The following is a 20,699-nucleotide window of genomic DNA, read 5'->3' on the forward strand; positions in this document are numbered from 1 at the left end:
ACTGAAAGTGAGGGGGAGGGGTGCTATTAATGCAGTGATTTGGAATAAAACAGCCTAAATTGATCATGTGACTAGTGGCAAGTTCATAAAAAGGTTCTGTCACTCAAGCAAAGTAATACATTTAACAATGCTTCCTTAAAACCTTTCTCTACAGAATTAAACTGCTCTTGACCAGCATTTTAACTGCCATAGACACCAAAAAGAACTGCTGGTGATCTCTGTTTACAGAAGGAAAGATTAGACAATGGTTAATGGTGGCCAGATTTAAGGGGGATTGTAAAAGTGGAGGGGAAACATTCCCTTTTAGAGTGCCCTCTTACCTCCAAGCTGTACAGGATATCCTCTGGCAGGAGCTTCTTGTTACCATGGAAACCCAGGCACAAAAGGTGGAGCATCACAGGGTCCGTCAGCAAACAAGTGCTGGAAGGCCCCCATACTGGCTGGAGAGTTTTTTGTTTGTTTGTTTGTTTTGGGGGGTTATATCTCTTTATTGAGATGAATAATTCACAGCTTACAAAAACACAAAGCAGAAAGGAACTTGTTGGTCAGTGCATGCAGTTGTTTCTTATCTGCATGCCACAAAGAAATATATCAATAATACTAAGAATAAAGTAAAATAGTTACGTGGAGGGGGCATAATCGAAAGGAACGTCTAAGTCCATTTTTGTCTAAGTCGCAAGTCATCCAAAGTAAAAAACAACCTAGGGCACATTTTCGAAAAATATGTCCAAAATTTTTTTCTTTCGAAAATCGTCTAATTAAATGTCCTGCCGATCTGATCGTCCAAGTCGCTAAATCATCCATCTTTATACCACATTTTCGTCCAAGTCAAAAATGCCTAGAATAAGCCCTGTTGGACATGGGAGGGGTCTGCAAAGTGATGGACTGAACACCCAGACATGGCACTTAAATAGTGGGGTACCTTACAGGCTGCTGTAAACTTCACAAAAAGGGTGCCATGTCTTCTCCTCACTACAGCTCCATTATAGGTCATGGTGAGCCCCCCAAACCACCTCCAAAATCCCCTAGACCCACTTATCTAACACCCTAATAGCCCTTGTGGCTGCAGGAGCCACTTATATACCAGTAAAAAAGGATTTTGGGGTGTATAGGGGAGTGCACATGTTTAAGTATCAATGCAGTGATTACAGGGGCTTATGGGCATGGGTCCTTCTCTCCATGAGTCCCTAATCCACCCCATGCCGCCTCTGTGCTGGACGACTAGGCTTTCCTAAGCCAGGCTGCCAGGTGATGATGGTCTGGAGGCTGAATTTTAAAGGTGTGATTACGATTTTTTTATGGGGTTGGGGGGAATCGGTGATCACTGGGGTAGTGTGTGGGGGTCTGTTTTATGTGTTTGCATTGCTTATCTGGTGACTTTAGATGAGTGTCTGTGACTTAGACCATGTTTTAAATGGCCTAAGTCACAACATCCAAGTTCTGACGATCCTGGGCTGTATAACTTTCGGTTATACATCCTGTACGACTAAGTCTAAGCTGGTCCACGTCCCGCCTAACTCCCACCCTCGACACTCCTCTTGAAACGCCCCATTTAGCTTTGGTCGTTCAGTGGCACTATGAAGGCCTAGGTCATTTAGAAATACGTCCAAAACCAGTGTTTATTATCGGCACTTGAACCTATTTGGACAATGTTCGTCCAAGTGCTGATATAGGCCGATTTTTGGACGTTTTTCTCTTTCGATTATGAGCCCCATAGTTACAAAACTGCAAGTGAGAACATAGAAATGATTTCATTTTTCATTTAACCTACTAAACTGGTTAGCCCCCTCTCCCACCTCTTAATAACTTTAACCTAAGTATGAAAATAATATAGGCACATAGATTGTACAACTTAATAGTGGAACAGTGAAACTTAATAGTTACAGATAATTAAACAGGCTGAGCAAGCTCAAAAATAAATGCATCAAGGCAAGCAGCCTACAAAAAAAACACCTAAAATATTCCAAGACACAATGTAAAATGTTCTCAGAAATTGAAAGCAACTGAGGTGGAGAAAGCCAATTATAGAGAATATAACAAATATGCTTAATGTCATTATCTATTTGAGATCAAGCTCCTTTCTTTATGGAACAGGATATTCCAATAAGGCTCTCAAATTGCCTGGAAATTGTTCCACCTCTGGGGTGTCTCCGTTGTTCTTCTCTCTGTGCCAGCTCAAACATATGAGCCATCCACTGTAGAAACTGGGCAACATGTGGAGATACCCAATTAACCAATATCATTTTCTTAGCCAAAAGGAAGGCTTTACTGTAATACATCATTGCCTTCTTATAGTAAATTAACATCTTCACCGCCTTAAAACAAGATCATAGAAAGTTTATAAGGCAATAAAATATTTAAAAAGGAGAGTATTTTATGCCATACCTTTTTCCAAGAATTCTGTACTTTGGCACAAAACCAGAACATATGGCCTATAGAAACTCTTTCTACCCCACATTTTGGACAAGCCCTATCTGATGCTAAACCTGCTTTTTGTGCTCTCCAAGAAGAGACACAAGCTCTATGTAAAAATTTATATTCCTGATCACTATGAATCATATTTTCAGAGCATTTAAATATCATGTTAAAGTTCTTTTGAATTAAAGTAGAAGAAATTTCAGTCAGAACTCCATGCCTAAGCTAGCAAGTCATAATGAACTGCACATTGCAGTTCTAATATATGCGTAACATGGAGGAGCATTTTCAATATGACATCCAAAACTGAGTTTGGACATTTTGCAGAAAAAGCACAAAAATCCAGTAGCGAACATGACTATTTTGGAACAGAAAAGCACCTTTCTGTTCTGAAAATAGCCATTTCTCAAATGTGCTTATCCTCAGTGCGTCTATCTCTTTGAACCATTAAAAAAAAAAAAATCCATAAGAAAAATACACAAAACAAGCCATTTCTTAATAGACTGGCCACATTGACATCCCAGCAGAGCAGTGGGGCACCTTAAGAGGCACTGCAGTGAACTTCACATAAAAAGGCCCAGGTACACATCTCACCACAAGCCCTCCAAAACCTACTGGACCTTACTGTACACTACATTAATAGCCCTTATGCCTGCAGGTGCCACCTATATGTAGGTATAGTGAGATTTGGGTAGATTTTGGAAGACTCACATATTCCACCATAAGTGTAGTAGTTACAGTAGGGTATGGGCCTGAGTAGGGTTACCATATTTTGGGCCACAAGACCCTGAACACAGGGCCCTGCCCTATTCCACTTCTAGCCCCACCCCTGTTCCACCCAAGCCCTGCCCTTTTCCATCTTCAGCCCCACCCTGTTCTGCCCCCACATAGCCTCCCCCTTCTTTCCCGATGAGCTCCAGCCATGTCTGGAGGGCCTGGGTCATGCCAGAGCTCGTCGGGGCTTTCCAAAACCCAGACAAGCTGCCGGGTTTTGGAAAGTCCATCCAGGCACCTGGACAGTCCATCCAGTTAAATTCTGGATGGATTGAAGGGGAGAAAGATGGCTGAGCAGAAGACTTGACAGTAGCGAGTTGCAGTAATCTAATCCGCGTGGTGATAGGGGCATGGTTAAGGGTTCTGGTAGGAGTTGGAAGGGGGTCAGTGACCACTGGTGGAGTGTGGTGGGGTTATACCTTCACTCCTCGAGTGTCAAACTGGTCAGTTTGGGCACCTTGTTATTAAAGCAGGTCTAGCCCCAAACATCCAAAGTATGCCCTGGACATTTTCTAAAATGTTCAATTGTTGCAGAAAAACATCCAAGTCATAAGCCCGCCGTAGTACCACCCAAACCACACCTCTAACACACACCCCTCTAACACATACACCCCTTGAGATTTAGACGCACTGTAGACAACCACCATAGAAATTTATCTAGAACAATGTTTCCAGCCAAGTACTAGTGCTGCCCGATTCACGATTCGAATCGGTTCACCGATTCACTTCGGGTGAATCGATTCGAATCAATTTAAAACAAAACAAAAAAAATTGGCTTCCCGATTTGGACCCCCCCCTCGCCCCCTAAAGCAGGAGCGGCAGCGCTGCTCTTGCTGGTCGCCGCTGCTGCACCTTCTTTAGAGGGTGAGCAGGGAGGGTCAGTTGGGAAGTGCTGCTGTGTTGCTGTCCGGTTTCCCCCCCCCCTGGCATCTGGTTCCCCCCCCCCGGCCTCCCCACACCATTTACCTTATAGGTGCAGCCTGCAGAGAAGATCGTGGTTATAGCGTCTTTGCAAACGGCTTTGAGCTGTTTCCTCTGCTGCGGTCCCGCCCCTCCTCTGACGACAGAGGCAGGATCGTGGTGGAGGAAACAGCTCAAAGCAGTTTGCAAAGATGCTATAACCGTGATCTTCTCTGCAGGCTGCATCTATAAGGTAAATGGTGCGGGAAGGCCAGGGGGAACACGGAGGCCTTCCTGGGGGGGGATGCACAGTCCTTCAGAGTGGGGGGTAGGACAGGTCTTCAGGGGGACAGGCCTTTGGGGGGCTGCAGGCCTTTAAGGGGGGAACAGGCCTTCAAAGGGGCGACAGGCCAGGGATGGTGGCACAGGCCTTCAGGAGGGGGACAGGCAGGCCTTCAGGAGGGACAGGCCTTTAAGCAGGGACAGGCTTTCAAGGGGGGGGGACAGGTCTTCAGGGATGGTGGCACAGGTCTTCAGGGGTGGGGTGCAGGCCTTCAGGAGGGACAGACCTTCAGGGGAGCGGGGCCCTGGTGTAGAAGTATACAGAGGGAGCGAGGGAAGGGGGGTTCAAAGATTCGTGCATATGCTGGACTTTGGGGGGGAAGAAATAATGGGTCTAAAAATAGAGGAGAGGGAGAGAGATGATGGACAATGGGATTTAGGGAGGGAAGGAACAGAAAGGGAGAGAAGTTGGACGCAAGGGATGGTGTGGAGGGGGGATAGAAATACTGGATAGGAGGTAGTTGGGAAAAGAAAGGGAGAGATGGTGGATCCTGGGGCACTGGGGAAGGAGGGAAGGATGTTGAATGAAAGGGTAGTTAAGGGAGACGAAAAAAGGAAAGATGCCAGACCTCTGGGGGAGGGAAGGGAAACGGAAGAGGAGGACAGAGATGGCAGATGGATGGTTAGCACGGAGAAAGAAGAAAGAAGGAGACCCTGGCAAGCAAGTTATCAGAAGACAACCAGACCCTGGGACCAACAAGATTTGAATAATGACCAGACAACAAAAGGTAGAAAAACTAATTTTATTTTCTGTTTTGTGATTACAATATGTCAGATTTGAAGCAGGTATCCTGCCAGAGGTGGTGTTAGACCGCAAACGTGAGCTAGGATTTAACAGAGAGAGGAAAAGTCTTTTTTGTTTGTTTATTTTGTTTACACCACAGCGCCAGTATGGTTAGGAGAAGGTAAAGGAGGTGAAGAGGCTATAAAATAAACCCACCAGGATGTTTGAAAAAAACACCCAATTGGGCAAGAAAATTGAATCAAATCGAAAAACCAGTTCAATAGGCTGAATCGAATCGAATTTTTTTTTCCTGAATTGGGCAGCACTACCAAATATCCCCTTGATCAAAAAATTTGCAACTGAAAAATGACACTCAGGGCATACTTATAAGAACAGGAAGCTCTCCACAAAAGTTGCCATTAGTGACCAATCCAGTTTCATCTTTTCTTTGGGAAAATGAAACATGAAATCTGATTGGTCACTATGGGCAAATTCTCTCACACACATCTCACTTGCCCGTAGCCACTCTGCCCTTCACTGTCTCTCTCTCTTACCTGCCCTCAGCACTCTGCTCTTCACTCTCACACAGGCACACACCTGCCCTCAGTAGGGTTACCAAACGTCTGGATTTCCCTGGACATTAGGGTTACCATATTTTTCTCAGGGGACACATAACGCCACCCTGTTCTGCCTCCAGCCCTGCCCCACTCTGCTCCCAGCTCTGTCCCCACAAAGCCTCCTCTCTTCTTCTGGATGAACTCGAGCCACGTCTAGAGGGCCAGAGCATTCGCCTGGGAAAGGCATATGGGATCTCTCGGAGAGAGAAAGAGATAATAGTTACTGCGGATGGGAAGACTAGATGGGCCACTTGGCCTTTATCAGCCATCATGTTTCTATGTTTCTATCATCTGCACATGCTCAGAGGCCCTCCAGATGCAGCAGGAACTCATTGGGGCTTTCCAAAATCCAGACAAATGTCAGGTTTTGGAAAGTCCATCCAGGAGCTCAGACAGTCCTCTAAAAAGAGGACATGTCCGGGTTTTCCCAGACGTCTGGTAACCCTATGAAATATACCAGGAGTGTCAAATGTTGGTCCTCGAGGGCCGCAATCCAGTCGGGTTTTCAGGATTTCCCCAATGAATATGCATGAGATCTATGTGCATGTTAATAGATCTCATGCATATTCATTGGGGAAATCCTGAAAACCTGAATGGATTGCGGCCCTCGAGGACTGACATTTGACACCCCTGAAATATACATAAATAGGTGCCATATGAGAAATTCATTTGAACTTCCCTGACATTCTCACTCTGAACCAGCAGATGGCAACAAAATACCAAACATCATTAGACACTGTCACTGTCATCTCGAAGCAGGGACTTTAGATCATTTATTATTCTATTGTCCATTCAGTATGAATTTTTGGAAATCAATTTGGGACCAAATTAACTGTTTATTAGATAACCCTGTGGCATTATCATATGATACTGTGCTGTTTGATATGGCAATGAGAGCAAAAAGTCAAATATCTACAAATAATAACAAATTATTACTTATAATGACTGGGGTTGCCATTCAACAAATTACATATAATTGGAAAAATTGGAATAGATTAAACTATAATTTTTGGTGGAACTCCTTATGTCATATTTATAAAATGGAGAGATTTATTGCAATACAACAGGGTTGTTTCAGGAAATTTCAAGATATTTGGGAGCCATTAACAAAGTATTGTAATGATTAGAAAAATCTTGTTTCCTTTAAATTTACAAGTTCAATTATGGGGTGGGAGGGAGGGTATTTTTATTGTTACATGTTGTATAAGTATTGATTATATGATAGATAAGAGTGGGGAGGGGGGGAGATAAGAGAATATTATATGTATCATTGTTGATTATTAAGTGATATATTTATGGTTATTTTTATGGATATGTTATCACACTTATTATAAGTTTAAAAATGAATAAAGATTTAAAAAAAAAAAAAAAAGACACCTAACATCCAGTCAGTTTTACTAAACAGCAGTAATGTCCTATCTTTCTGTTAGCATGCTGCCAGATCTCTTCATGACTCTACACTCTACTCCCACTGTCCCTCATCAAAGAAAAATGGCGCGCATTCAAAATTATGGACAGCAAAAATGTATTGTAATTTTTTTTACATCTGTGCGGTTCAACAAATTCAGTCAGCAATTTCTTTCTATCCTTGATCTTTGTCATGCGGCCCTAACCTTCAGCCATTTGCATTTTAAAAAAATCACTGATAACTATGTGCTTCATGATGTGAAATAAAATCTCAGAGAAACACCACAATCTTATCCTGAAACTAATCATTAAGGGCTCCTTTTTACAAGGCCACAGTAGAGGTTTCTACCGCAGGTCAGCGATGCAAATGCGCGGACACTTACAGGAATTCTATTAGCACTGGAGCATTTATCTCACCAGCTAGTGATAGAAACCTCTATTGTAGCTTTGCAAAAGCCAGCGTATATGAGCATTACGCCCTCTGTACTACTTTATCAGCTTACATTATCCTACATTATCAGTTTAGAATATCCTCACACCTTTCAGTTTTTATGGAATAATTATCCAGCTAAGTAAGGCCCCCTTTTATAAAACCTGGGTGTATGTTGTAAATGCTCTGATGCCCATTCAATTCCTATGGGTGTCAGAGCATTTACCGCGGTCTGCGCTGCCAGCTTTTGAAAAAGAAGGGGTAAATGCATTTGAAATAGTGGGAAGACTTTTTGCCCTGATGGTAACACTATATCAGTGTCTCTCAAACTTTCTCAAGCCAGGGCACACTAAAGGTAGTGGCCACAGCTTGAGGCACCCAGAAGTGTGCGGACATCACCATGATGACATCACGCATGTGTGTGACATCATCACATTGACGTCCACGCATGTGCAGAGGCCCTCCAGATGGGCCCTGAGACACCAGCAGGGGAAGAGGGCCGGAGAGAAGGAGAGGCACTGGTGCCAGCTGATTGCCTAAAGCAGTGTTTCTCAACTACTTCAAGCTAAGTACCCCCCAAGTCTAACAAATATCAACTGAGTACCCCAACCACAGACCTCCCTAGGCCCACCCAAGCTCCGCCCCAGATCCCATCCCCTTTACTAATTGTAATGCAATTTTTTCTATTCATTTTTCATATACACACAAAATACACAGCAGATATAAATTCTAAACACTGACACATTTCAATCACTATATTGAAAATAAAATCATTTTATCTACCGGCAATCCTCTGCAGGCTTCTGTAATTAGCTTTAAAGGTGGGGCCAGGGTGAAGCCAGAGGATGCTAGAGAGAAGGGGGAAACATGCAGGCCTTCGGCAAATTGGGCAGTGCTGGCGCTGTACCACATAGGGAAGTCAGCTGGCAGGCGCCTCTCTTCCTCCTCAATGTGCCGCGGCACACTTGGAATCTAAGGAGGCACACAGTTTGAGATACACTGCACTATATCAATTTGATGTCTAAATGTAGTTTTAGTCAAAACAAAATAGTGACCAGTGAATTTTCAAATTCATAAAATTCTAATAATCATTTACTAAAATATTTAATCATCAAAACATATATAGCGATTCTTTATTAACAGCACTTCCTAATATTGTTAATATGTGCTATCTGCCGCAAGGCCTACAGAAATAAAATAGGCCTTGGACCAGATAACCAAGGTAGCACATACTGTTAGTGAAAGCCCCCCTCCCCCAATAATCCTTATAACATAAGACCTCAAGGACATACAACTAACACACTACAGGGCTCATTTTCAAAAAAAGATAAATGCCCAGAAAGTGACATAAAGGAACAGATAGATGGGGAGGGGGGTTGCCAAGACCTTTCAATTCACTATTTTTGAAATCTATGTTCTAGAGCAGTGGTTCCCAACCCTGTCCTGGAGGACCATCAGGCCAATCGGGTTTTTTCAGGATTGCCCTAATGAATATGCATGGAGCAAATTTGCATGCCTGCCATTATATGCAAATCTCTCTCATGCATATTCATTAGGGCTTGCCTGAAAACCCGAATGGCCTGGTGGTCCAGGGTTGGGAACCACTGTTTTAGAGGGATATCTATGCTTTTCATCTGCAGTGCAAATAAATCTCAAGGGGGCATATTAGAAGCGTGGTGTGGGTGGCGCTAGGGCGGGCTTATGACTTGGATGTTTTTCTGCCAAAATTGAGCATTTAAGAATATCACATAAGAACATAAGATTACTGGCCATATTGCCATACTGGTGACCAGGGCCGGATTTAGATGAAAAGAGGCCCTAGGCTATTCCACTTATGAGGCCCTTTCACCTCCCATTTTTAAGTTTGTAAATTACATGAAAGATAATAAAATACATCATTACTGTGATATATATCAATATGTTAAATGAAACATGTTGTTATTGGTACTAACCTTTATAAAAAATGTGACACGGATAATAAATAAAGTCGAGAACACTTATTTGGACATTTATTCTCAGTACCATATATAGTACTTGTAACAATAACTAATCAAACATAACACACAACATTGCCCCTTCCTATGTCCATAGTGCCCCCAGTGCGTCCTTCCTTACCTCACCTCCCCCTCTGATGCCCGCCTGCCTCCCATCCCCATTCCATTGAACACCCCCCATGCCATCCTGCCTGCCTGCCTTCCATTAAACCCCCCATCCCCCCTCCGATGCCAGCCTGCCTGACTCCCATCCCCCTTCCACTGAACCCCCCCACCCCACCCCCACCCCCGATGCCAGTTTGACAGATCCACGTTTTGCCTCTCTCCCCGCGGGGCTGGGCTTTGCCCAGCTGTTTCCGGACCGACGTCTTTCCCTCCCCGATCCTCCTCCCAGGGCGAGAAAAAGAAAGGGAGAAGCAGACGGCGCCCCGTTGCGGCCGGAGCCGGTTCCGATCCCAAAGCGTAGAATTTCTCCTTATTTTCGGTTCAGTGTTTTAGTGTTCACTGTTTTTAGAATAGTGTAATTTTAATTTTACTAACAATTTGAATGTAGGCCCCTCTTGATCTTGAGGCCCTAGGCTGAAGCCTAGTTAGCCTATAGGAAAATCCAGCCCTGCTGGTGACGGACCTTTATTGAGGGAAGTTCCAGTCATAGAGGTGTTAACATATATCCTGTTCTAAAATACTTGAGAAATGGATATCAAAGTGCTGGCTACATCCAGCATGAATGTCCATTTTACAAATTGAAACATCCAAACTTCAAAAAGGGGAAAACAATGGACATGAACTTCTGTGTGGCAGTCCATTCTGATGGTCCTTTATGTTACATCTTTTTGAGTCACAGTTTGATGTTGCTATTAGTCCCCCCTCCCCCCCCAACACACACACCACACACACACTTTTACTAAACCATGGTAGAGTTTCTATAGTGGCCCAGAGTGCTAAATGCACCAATGCTGCTCCGACACCTATAAGAATTATATGAGCATCTGAGCAGTGTCAGAGCATTTAGAACTCCGGACCACAGTAGAAACTTCTACTGTAGCGTAGTAAAATGGGGGGAAAATTATTAAATAGTTTGTGGAGATTATATTTGAAAATATTATTTTATAATACGGCCATACAGATATGTAGAGGAATAGCCAAATAGTTAGAATAGCCATCTAAGAACCAATACAGAGATCCAGAAATCACAAGTTCAGATCTCACTGAATCTGTTTGTACTTTTCCATTTCTTTTTTTTTTTTAACTGTAAGCCCTCTAAGGACATAAAACCCCCTAGTTTAATTTCCCTTAATCACTTCAGTGAGCAGGTGCTCAATCAGAGCACCTTTCTGAAACTTGGATGTGCCTAGTACCAGGTCTAAATATAGCTGTCCATCTTTTTGGACATGGGCTGACGTCCCTTCCCCTTCTGAAACTGGAGCTTGATGTTCAACTTTTTGGCCTCTCTCTATGCCCACCCATAACACACACAAACTATGCGTGGTGGCATTACAAGCAATTCCTCCCTCTTGCCAACCCCAGTGGCAATAGGCCATGAACAGTCGCTGATCCTCTGGTTTATACAACGAGGCTTGTATTGAATGTCCTAGAATGGAAGAGAATAATGTATTCACTTTTTAGAATGTATTTCTGTTAAATGGTAATTTACTGTGTGATCCATAGGGCACCTGGAATATGATTAGTGAGATAAGAAGCACAACACCATACATCTATCACTATTCGTTGCCATGGTTATGGTTATCAAGGGCTGATGTGGACATACCAGTTTTGAAATGCATCAAATGCCTTTTCATTTTCCTAGCTTGTCGCACAAGAAGATTTGAAAGTTCTTCTAAAAATCAGAACTATCAAACTGACTTCAAAGGCAGGGAGCATTTTAATACTTGTTTAGTTGATTGTGATGCTGTAATGTAAAGTCAAAGCTCTGAATAACCAAGGGAAAAGGAGAACATGCACTTTCATTTGGCACAGAAATACAGAGAGAGAGAGAGAGTTCTGTTGATTTCATGGTTAGTATAAAACAGCGGTCTCAAACACGCGGCAAGCGAGCCGCATGTGGCTCTCCAGGTTTTATTTGCGGCCCGCGGTCTGGAGGCATCATTCTCTTCCTTTTGGAGCAGCAGCCGGCTCGTTCATTCAAAACCGCGGGTTGGCGGCTCCTTGCGCTATCCACTCCTGCATCGGAAGCCTCTCTGATGTCACAACATCAGAGAGGCTTCAGACGCAGGCACGGATCTCGCAAGGAGCTGCCACCCGCGGCTTTGAACGAACGAGCCGGCCAGACACGCTGCTGCTCCAGTGGCGTACCAAGGGGGGGGCGGTCCACTGTTCTCCCTAGAGTGCGGCTCGCGGCTCGTCTAGAGCAGTGGTGCCGAACCTGCTTCCCTTCCCTTCTCAATGCTGCCATCGAGGATCAGGCCGGCACCGTGTTCTTTGATCTCCCTGCTTCTCTTCCCTGCGGGGCCGACCAACTCTCGCGGCCCGACGTCAATTCTGACGTCGAGAGGATGTTCTGGCTAGCCAATCGCTGTCTGGCTGCCTGGAACGTCCTTTCCGACGTTAGAATTGACGTCGGGCGGCGAGAGTTGGTCGGCCCTGTGCAGAAGAGAAGCAGGGAGATCTCTGCCTGTTCCCGATAGCGGCAGCGGCAGCAGCCTATTCCGCGGTGGCGGTGGCATGGGGGAGGGCAGGAAGGAAGGAAGAAAGAAAGAAAGAAAGAAGGTGGGGTGGAGACAGGGAGCCAGAAAAAAAAGCAAAAAATGGGGCACGGAGGAAGGAAGAAAGAAGGAGGGGGGACAGGGAACCAGAAACAAAGCAAAAAATGAGGCACGGAATCAGAGAAAGACAGACACAGAAAGAAAGAAAAAGTTGGGGGAGGGAATGAGGTCTGGAGGAGAGGAAGCATACAGGAGGCTGAAAGAAGGGAAGAAGTATTGGATGCACAGTCAGAAGAATAAAGTGCAACCAGAGACTGATGAAATTACCAAACAAAGGTAGGAAAATGATTTTATTTTCAATTTAGTGATTGAAATGTGCCAGTTTTGAGAAAGAAAAGATATTGAACTTTAAATGTGAGCACTGCAGAAAAAAATAGAGTACTTGGAGGGCCGCAGAAAAAATAGTTAATGTCTTATTAAAGAAATGACAATTTTGCATGAGGTAAAACTCTTTATAGTTTATATATCTTTCCTTTTAACTGTTAAAGGAAAGTTTTATAAACTATAAAGAGTTTTACCTCATGCAAAATTGTCATTTCTTTAATAAGACATTAACTATTTTTTCTGCGGCCCTCCAAGTACCTACAAATCCAAAATGTGGCCCCGCAAAGGGTTTGAGTTTGAGACCACTGGTATAAAATATTTAGCAGTGGCAAAACTGCCCTGGATACAAACCACAAAAATGCAAATTTCAAGTGTCAGTCCTTATGGAGTTAGAGTAGGGAGTTGTACACACACTAAATACAGCAATTATTTAATTTATATTTCAGATGTATCTTCCATTTGTCTAGGGTTTTTTTCTACTCATAAAAGGCAAATTACACAAATCTAAAATATTAGCAAGTACAAATAAAAAAAACATAAAGAAATGCTCAAGTCATCTCCATTATAAGAACTTCTCCACATAATAACCCGGCAAAAAAACAATATCTTGCTATTGCAATGTAAAATCCCCACCCCACCCCCACCCCACATCTCCCACATCAAAGCCAGCCCAAGAACCTTCCCTTACTTATAACACACTTAGGTCCTGCTTCTATAAAGGCCACCTAAAGTTGGGCGCTGATATAGGCACTGATTCTATAACACTTAGGTGCCCATTATAGAATTACGCTTAGCGACACCTGTTAGAAACATAGAAAAAAAGCGGCAGAAAAGGGCTATAGCCCACCAAGTCTGCCCATTCCAAGTATCCCTCCCCCCTGAGTTTACTCCCTTAACGATCCCACATGAGTATCCCATTTTCTCTTAAAATCCGTCACGCTGCTGGCCTCTATCACCTGGAGTGGGAGTCTGTTCCAATGATCCACCACTCTTTCGGTGAAGAAGTACTTCCTGGAGTCGCCATGAAACTTCCCTCCCCTGACTTTCAGTGGATGCCCTCTGGTGGTCGAGGGTCCCATGAGCCAGAAGATATCCTCTTCTGTCTCGATGCGTCCCGTGATGTACTTATACGTTTCAATCATATCTCCCCGTTCTCTTCTTTCCTCAAGTGAGTACAGCCGCAATTTCTTTAGTCTTTCTTCATACGTGAGATCCCTGAGCCCCAAGACCATCCTGGTGACCGTTCGCTGCACCGACTCGATCCTCAGCACGTCCTTTCGGTAGTGTGGTCTCCAAAACTGAATACAGTACTCCAAGTGAGGCCTCACCATGGCTCTGTACAACGGCATCATAACTTCAGGTCTCCTGCTGACAAAACCTCTGCGGATACATCCCATCATTTGTCTTGCCCTGGAGGTAGCCTTCTCCACTTGATTGGCAACCTTCATGTCCTCACTAATGATTACTCCTAGATCGCGTTCCGCCGTGGTCCTAACCAAGGTCTCACCATTTAGTACATAAGTTCTGCGCGGGTTTCTCTTACCCAGGTGCATTATCTTGCATTTTTTAGCATTGAAGCCTAGCTGCCAAGTAGTCGACCATTGTTCCAGAAGCATTAGGTCGTGTGTCATATCATCAGGTAACAAGCTTCTGCCTACTATGTTGCAAAGTTTGGCGTCGTCGGCGAACAGTGATACCCTTCCTCTAAGTCCCCGCGTCATATCTCTTATGAATAAGTTGAATAGAATTGGGCCCAGGACCGAGCCCTGCGGCACTCCACTGATCACTTCTGATGCTTCGGATGGGGTACCGTTCACCACCACCTTCTGAAGTCTACTGCTTAGCCAATCCCCAACCCATGTAGTTAGAGTGTCTCCTAATCCTATCGATTTCAGCTTGTTCAGTAATCTTCGATGAGGGACGCTATCAAATGCTTTACTGAAGTCCAAATATACCACGTCCAGTGACTCTCCGGCGTCCAGTTGTCTAGTAACCCAGTCAAAAAAGCTAATCAGATTAGATTGGCAAGATCTTCCCTGGGTGAACCCGTGTTGGTGTGGATCACGCAGTTTTTTTTCGTCTAGGATTGTGTCAATATTCTGTTTGATCAGTGTTTCCATGAGTTTACACACTATAGACGTGAGACTCACTGGTCTGTAGTTTGCTGTCTCTGTCCTGCAGCCCTTCTTGTGGAGTGGGATTACATTAGCGGTTTTCCAGTCCAAGGGGACTCTTTCTGTGCTTAGGGAAAGATTGAAAAGAACAGATAATGGTTCAGCCAGGACTTCCCTTAGCTCCCTGAGCATTCTGGGATGTAGGTTATCTGGTCCCATGGCTTTGTTTACTTTGAGTCTTGATAGTTCATCATAGACGCTACTGGGCGTAAATTCGAAATCTTGAAACGGGTCTTTCTGGTTATCTCCTTTCTGCAGCTGTGGACCAGCTCCCGGCATTTCACGGGTGAACACTGAACAGAAGTATTGGTTTAGTAGTTCTGCCTTCTCAGAACCTGATTCCGCAAAGTTACCGTCCGATTTCTTCAGGCGTACTATCCCATCTTTATTTCTTTTCCTGTCGCTAATATAGCTGAAGAAAGATTTATCCCCTTTCTTAATTTTCCGTGCTAGCTCTTCCTCCATTTGGAGTTTGGCCTCTCTGACTGCTGTTTTGACAGCTTTAGATCTCTCTAGATAGTCCTCTTTTGCCCTCTCTCTGCCTAAGTGTTTGTAGGTGATAAATGCGTCTTTTTTCTGTTTAACTAGGTCTGAAATTTCTTTACTGAACCATTGGGGTCTTTTGTTTCTCCTGCGTTTACTTACTGTCTTTATGTATCGGTCTGTTGCTTCGTGTAGTATGGACTTCAGAGACGTCCACATGTCCTCCACATTGTCAGATTTTGCTTCTTTATGTAGCTCCTGATGGACAAAATCTCCCATGCGGTTGAAGTCTGTGCCTCTAAAGTTGAGAACCCTTGTTGCTGTGTTTGTCTTAGGAAAACCTTTCTTGAGGTTGAGCCATACCATATTATGGTCGCTGGAGGCTAGTGTGTCTCCTACTGAGACTTCCGTGACGCTATCTCCATTGTTGTGTTATTAGTTGCCCATGTAAGCAGGTAGTCTACAACTTACATTTGTAAGTTGTATAACTTGTATATTTATGTCAGTCATTTTACAAATCTACATATGCTGTTGCTACTAATTAACTTCAGAGTCTGCAATCTTTTTTTATTATCTATTTGAAGGGGGAAATAAGCAGTTGGGAATTAAGGAGGATACACAGTCAAGGGACTGTGACACCCTGAGCTAACTTTGCATTGGTATCCCTCCACCCCTGCAATCTGGTATCTCTCTCCTATTCCTCCGCGCTCCCCTCCCCCCAACTACCTGTGATCCGGTGTCTCCCTCTCTCAAGTCTCCCCATCCTGCTGGACCAGGTATGGTACTGGTTTAGGGCACTGATGATAAAGGGTGCTAAAATCTCTGTCTAGCATCTCTTTCTGTAGAAGTTTGAAAGTAGACCAGGCTGGAACTGTAGCACCTTTATCACCAATGCCCTGGGCCAGGGCCTCACCTGATTCATAGTTGAGTCAGCCCTGAAGATACCTTCCTTAATGCCTCCTGTAAAGAGAAGCTGAAATGAGCACTTTAAAAAAAATATGTGTAGTCCCATTTTCAATAGAACATAGAAATAGGAATTGTCATGTCCAGGTCAGGAGGTAGCATTTTAGCTTAGGATCTGACAACATCGAGCATGTCCGGAAATACAAACAAGAATGAAGATGTATATGCCTTACCATTTTTGCTAAATCGCGTCATACTATGTTAACCATTGTGACAGAAGCCGGTACCTGTATTTGCCGTAACCCGGCCTCTGCTCACCCGAGCGCAACTCCGACGTGCTTCCGATGAAGGAAGGAAGTCCTGCTGGAATATCTTTTCTTGTCAGGAAGCAAAATAGCAAAAATAAACAAATCAGTTCACTTGTTCAAAGTTCCTTTATTCCTTGAACCGAAGTTGGGAGCAACGTCTCCCTTAAGCATTCATAAAAACCCCAAAGTCCAAATAGAATGCTGTACACAGATAACCAAAAATAAAGTCTGGAGTGGACCCACTGGAATGGGTTGCCACTGCTACCTTCAATCAGGCAATTAAGGTAAGTATCATTTACATCCAAAAATAGCAAACAGAACTGTAGTGGGCTTGTCTTTACCTTAGGGAAGATAAAGCAACCTTACACACTCTCACTCAAGTTCTGGGCCTCTAAGCTCAGCAAGTTTAAAGCTGGGCTGAATCCAACAGAGAAACTGTTGGTGGGGGAGGGGAGTAAAGGAATTCACTTATTACTTTTCTGAAGTATCAGAATGCCAATAATGGCCCCACTATCCCGACCTGGATCTTAAGTGAATTCTCCCCAAAAGTTATGACATTTACTTCCCTCACAGTCACAGAAATGCATCCCCAATTCAGGCCACTTGAGTTACAAAACAACAATAAAAAAAAAAAACGTTTTTTTTTTTTTTTTCTCAGCACAAGTCCCTGCACTTTCTCACACACAGCACAACTGCACAACAGGGTTCTAATAAACAGAGAACGGCTCCAAACCTTCAGACCTGCCACTTATCTTTATTGCATGAGCGTATCTTCAGGCAGTCCAAGGCTCTCTACCCATTCCATGGGTTCAGGTGGGGCTGGCTGGTTGGCAACAAGGTCAGTGTCAGTTTCCATCATGGTCACATCCTCACAGTCAGGAATATAGTCAGGAGAGACCCTTCCCTGAGCTGGCTCAGGGCCAACTAACTTTCCTCTCCTCAGAGCAGCCTCTATATTGTTCAAACGAACACACCCTGCTCTCTGAGGGGGAGGAGTTACCTGCCTTGATTGCTTAGCTTGTTTTACATTTCTCACCATGGGCCTCAGCTGGGAGTGAACAGGAGGAGGGAGGTCCCTCTCAGGCTCTTCTGAGCTGTTCTGCTCTCCTTCCTCTACTCCCTGCAGTTCAGCCTGCTTCCAGTTAAAGGGAAATGTACCTTTTTTCCTGGGACTAGTCACAATCCTATCCCCGTGGTTAGCTCGCTGAATGGCTGGATAAGGTTTAGCCACCGGCAACTCTGGAATGAGCGGAGCCACTGGGGACGGATTGTGACATACCCTCACCCTTAAGGATTGATTGTCCCTATTTTCCCGGGGCAACTCACTATCCTCTTGCATACGAGACAGAGTGTCCACATTCACACTTAACTTGCCAGGGCGATGCTCAATATCGTTTCCGGGGCCTATTTGCCCTTTTCCCTTGATTTAGGGGTGGTGGATCAGAGTCCTCAAAATCTTCCGGCCATCTCAACAGGGGTGTCTCATAAGGCCCTGCTAAGGCCCCTGTATCTTGATCCTGAGGACTTTCCAACCCTTCTACTCTCTGGGCAAGGGCAGCTACCACCTGTGTGATATCCCCTAAGTCTTCCTTTTTTACTTGGGCAATCTGAACCCTCACTTCCTCCAGGTCCTGTTCTATTCCCCTAAAGGTATCCAGCACCTTTTCAAAATGCTGGGCGTGTTGTTCCAGTTGCTCTTCCTGTGCCCGTTGTTTAGTTACCCAACTTTCTGCTTTCCCAGTTTGGTTTGTTAGTTCTCCGCAAGTGTTCTTTATTTCTACAACGCTACGTTGGATCGCTTGCTGTTGGACTTCATTTTCCCTTATTTGCCCCTGTACTACCTTCAGTTGGTCAGTAATTTGCGCCATAAGGTCGGTCAGCTTCCCTGACTCTCGTTGACACTGGGCAGTTATTTCCTCCCTGGACCGTTGATTATCCCGGTCTAGGGGATCCTTCCAAGCTTGGAACTTGGCTTCGGTTTGGGTTCTTAGGTTAGCCTCCCAGTCCTTTCGTGCTAGTGTCAATTCTTCTCTCAGTTTCAGTATCTCTGCGTCTAGTGCGGCTACTTTAGCGGCTTCTATATTCCCTCTCAGCTCCGAGCCTAATTCAGGGCGAGACCTACTTTCTATAGTTCCTACCCCGGTGGACCCGAACCCTTGCTCTCCTCTGCTGGTGTCCGGGAGACGGGTCCACTGTACCAGGTTGGGGTGCCAAATTCTCTCGCAAATAAGCTGGGCTATACGATCCCCGATTTGCACTTTGTACTCGCTATCACCCTGATTGACCAGGAGTACCGCGACATTGCCCCTAAAATCTGGGTCGATGACCCCAGCGGCCACATCGATTGACTGCTTTAACGCCAATCCTGACCTTGGAGCTATCCGTAGATAGGCACCTGGTGGGGGAGATACTTGTATATCTGTGTTTATCAGGGACCTTCCCTTAGCAGGGATAGTTTGTTCACAGGCGGCATATAGGTCATAGCCTGCAGCCTTAGCGTAAACCCGCGTGGGTGCTATGGCCCTATCTGACAGCGGGGCCCACCGAATTGTAGGCTTCCCATATTTAGGTTTTAACCCCTTAGCCCGTCGTCTTCCCTCCCGGGGCCCGACTAAGCTCTCTTCCACCCGACTACCCAACACACATTTACTCGACATCCCCTTCCTCTCCGGCACTCCTATCTGCGCCCGATTCAGCCAATCTCTTCCCAGGATTAATGGGTAAGGTGTTGTCTTTAAAACTGCCACTGATATTCGGGTTTTTTTTTCCCTATGTTGAATGGTCAGGTCTCTAAGGGGGTATTCCTGTGTTTCTCCGTGTATACAGGTGATGGGTACTTGCTTCACCCCCAGCTCCTGATCTGGGCCCAATTCATCCCATAGTTGCTCTGATACGACCGACTGCTCAGCCCCCGTATCGACCAGAGCCGGGACCTCCCTGTTGGCTACTGAGACTATGACTTGATATTCTTCGGGAATCGGGGCCCCAGGCCTCTGAGTTATTATCAGATCCCTCGTTACCCTACAGTACCTCTGGGTATGCCCTATTTTCCCACAACGATAGCACCTCTGGGTTTTCTCAGGGACAGGCTCCTTCGCCCTAGGGTACCCTGTAGTTTTCCTAGGTGGGTCCTGACCTCGGCTGTCCTTAGCTTTTCCCAGGCCTGGTAGGGTGGTTGTCTTTCCCTCCTCATAGGCGCCTTGGGCGTCCAAATAGGCTTCTGCTACCTCTAAGGTCTGGGCTAAGGTTTTGCAGCCCTGTTTCTGCACCCAGCCCCTCAAATTCTTGGGAGCGGATTGCAGAAACTGCTCCCTGATCACCTCTAATACAATAGCCCGGGCATCCCCAAGCCATGGACTAAGCCACCTCTCAGCCAACTTAGACAGTTTTTGAGCAAGTGCCTTAGGCCTTTCCTTATCCTGCATAAGGGTTGCTCTAAACCGCTGGCGGTAATGCTCTTGAGTGTAGCCTAAGTACTCCAATATATGTGTCTTTACAGCTTGATAATTGTTAGCTACCTCAGGGGCTAGTGTCTGATAAGCAGACAGGGTTTCTCCTGCAAGGCATGGGAGTAGCCTTACAGCCCACTGACCCTGAGGCCAACCAGCAGCAGTAGCTACCCTCTCGAACGCGGATAGGAATTCATCCGGCGCATCCGCTGGTGTGATCTTACACAGATTTAGCGTGGCTAGAGGGTTAGCTGCTCCTGAGGGTTGTGGCAAATTACTATGTCCAGGCTCACTGCCTGCAGATGTCGATGGGTTCTGCAAAATTCTAGACAGTACTTGCGTTTGCTCCCCCATCGCTAGCACCATCTCGTCGTGTTGCCGCCGAGATAATTCCTGAGACCGGTACCATAACTCCTGGTTGGTCTTTAGCACTGCTTGTAAGTCCTCACTTTGCTTCTGGCGTTCCGCCGTCAAGAACGCTATCAGCTGTTGCTGGTCCATCTTGCTGATTAACCTACAAGAAACAAAGCGAGAGAGACCAACCCAAGTGTAGTCAAACTCCCTCACCCCCCTGGTCAAGCCTCTTACCAGAGCACAAGGTGAGTCTTTGCCTTTTGTTTGTAGGCCTCCTTGGCCCCCAGTCGTATAGCTGCGTTTCTGTCCTCTTATATCGATCCTCAGCCTCCTCCGACTCTGGCTCCTCACTGGTGCATCTGGGTCAGCCAAGCCACT

At 45.2% G+C, this 20,699-nt stretch overlaps 1 protein-coding gene across 1 annotated transcript; it reads right to left on the bottom strand.

The window, feature by feature from the left end:
• Window positions 1–17,399: 17,399 nt before the first annotated feature.
• Window positions 17,400–20,461, bottom strand: LOC117353945. Its single transcript, XM_033930578.1, has one exon. It carries the CDS (start codon window positions 20,331–20,333, stop codon window positions 17,904–17,906), a length of 2,430 nt encoding a protein of 809 aa, XP_033786469.1. The 5' UTR covers window positions 20,334–20,461; the 3' UTR covers window positions 17,400–17,903.
• Window positions 20,462–20,699: the final 238 nt, after the last annotated feature.

Source organism: Geotrypetes seraphini, chromosome 2 (genome assembly GCF_902459505.1).
Source record: "Geotrypetes seraphini chromosome 2, aGeoSer1.1, whole genome shotgun sequence".
In the NCBI taxonomy this organism is placed as follows: domain Eukaryota; kingdom Metazoa; phylum Chordata; class Amphibia; order Gymnophiona; family Dermophiidae; genus Geotrypetes; species Geotrypetes seraphini.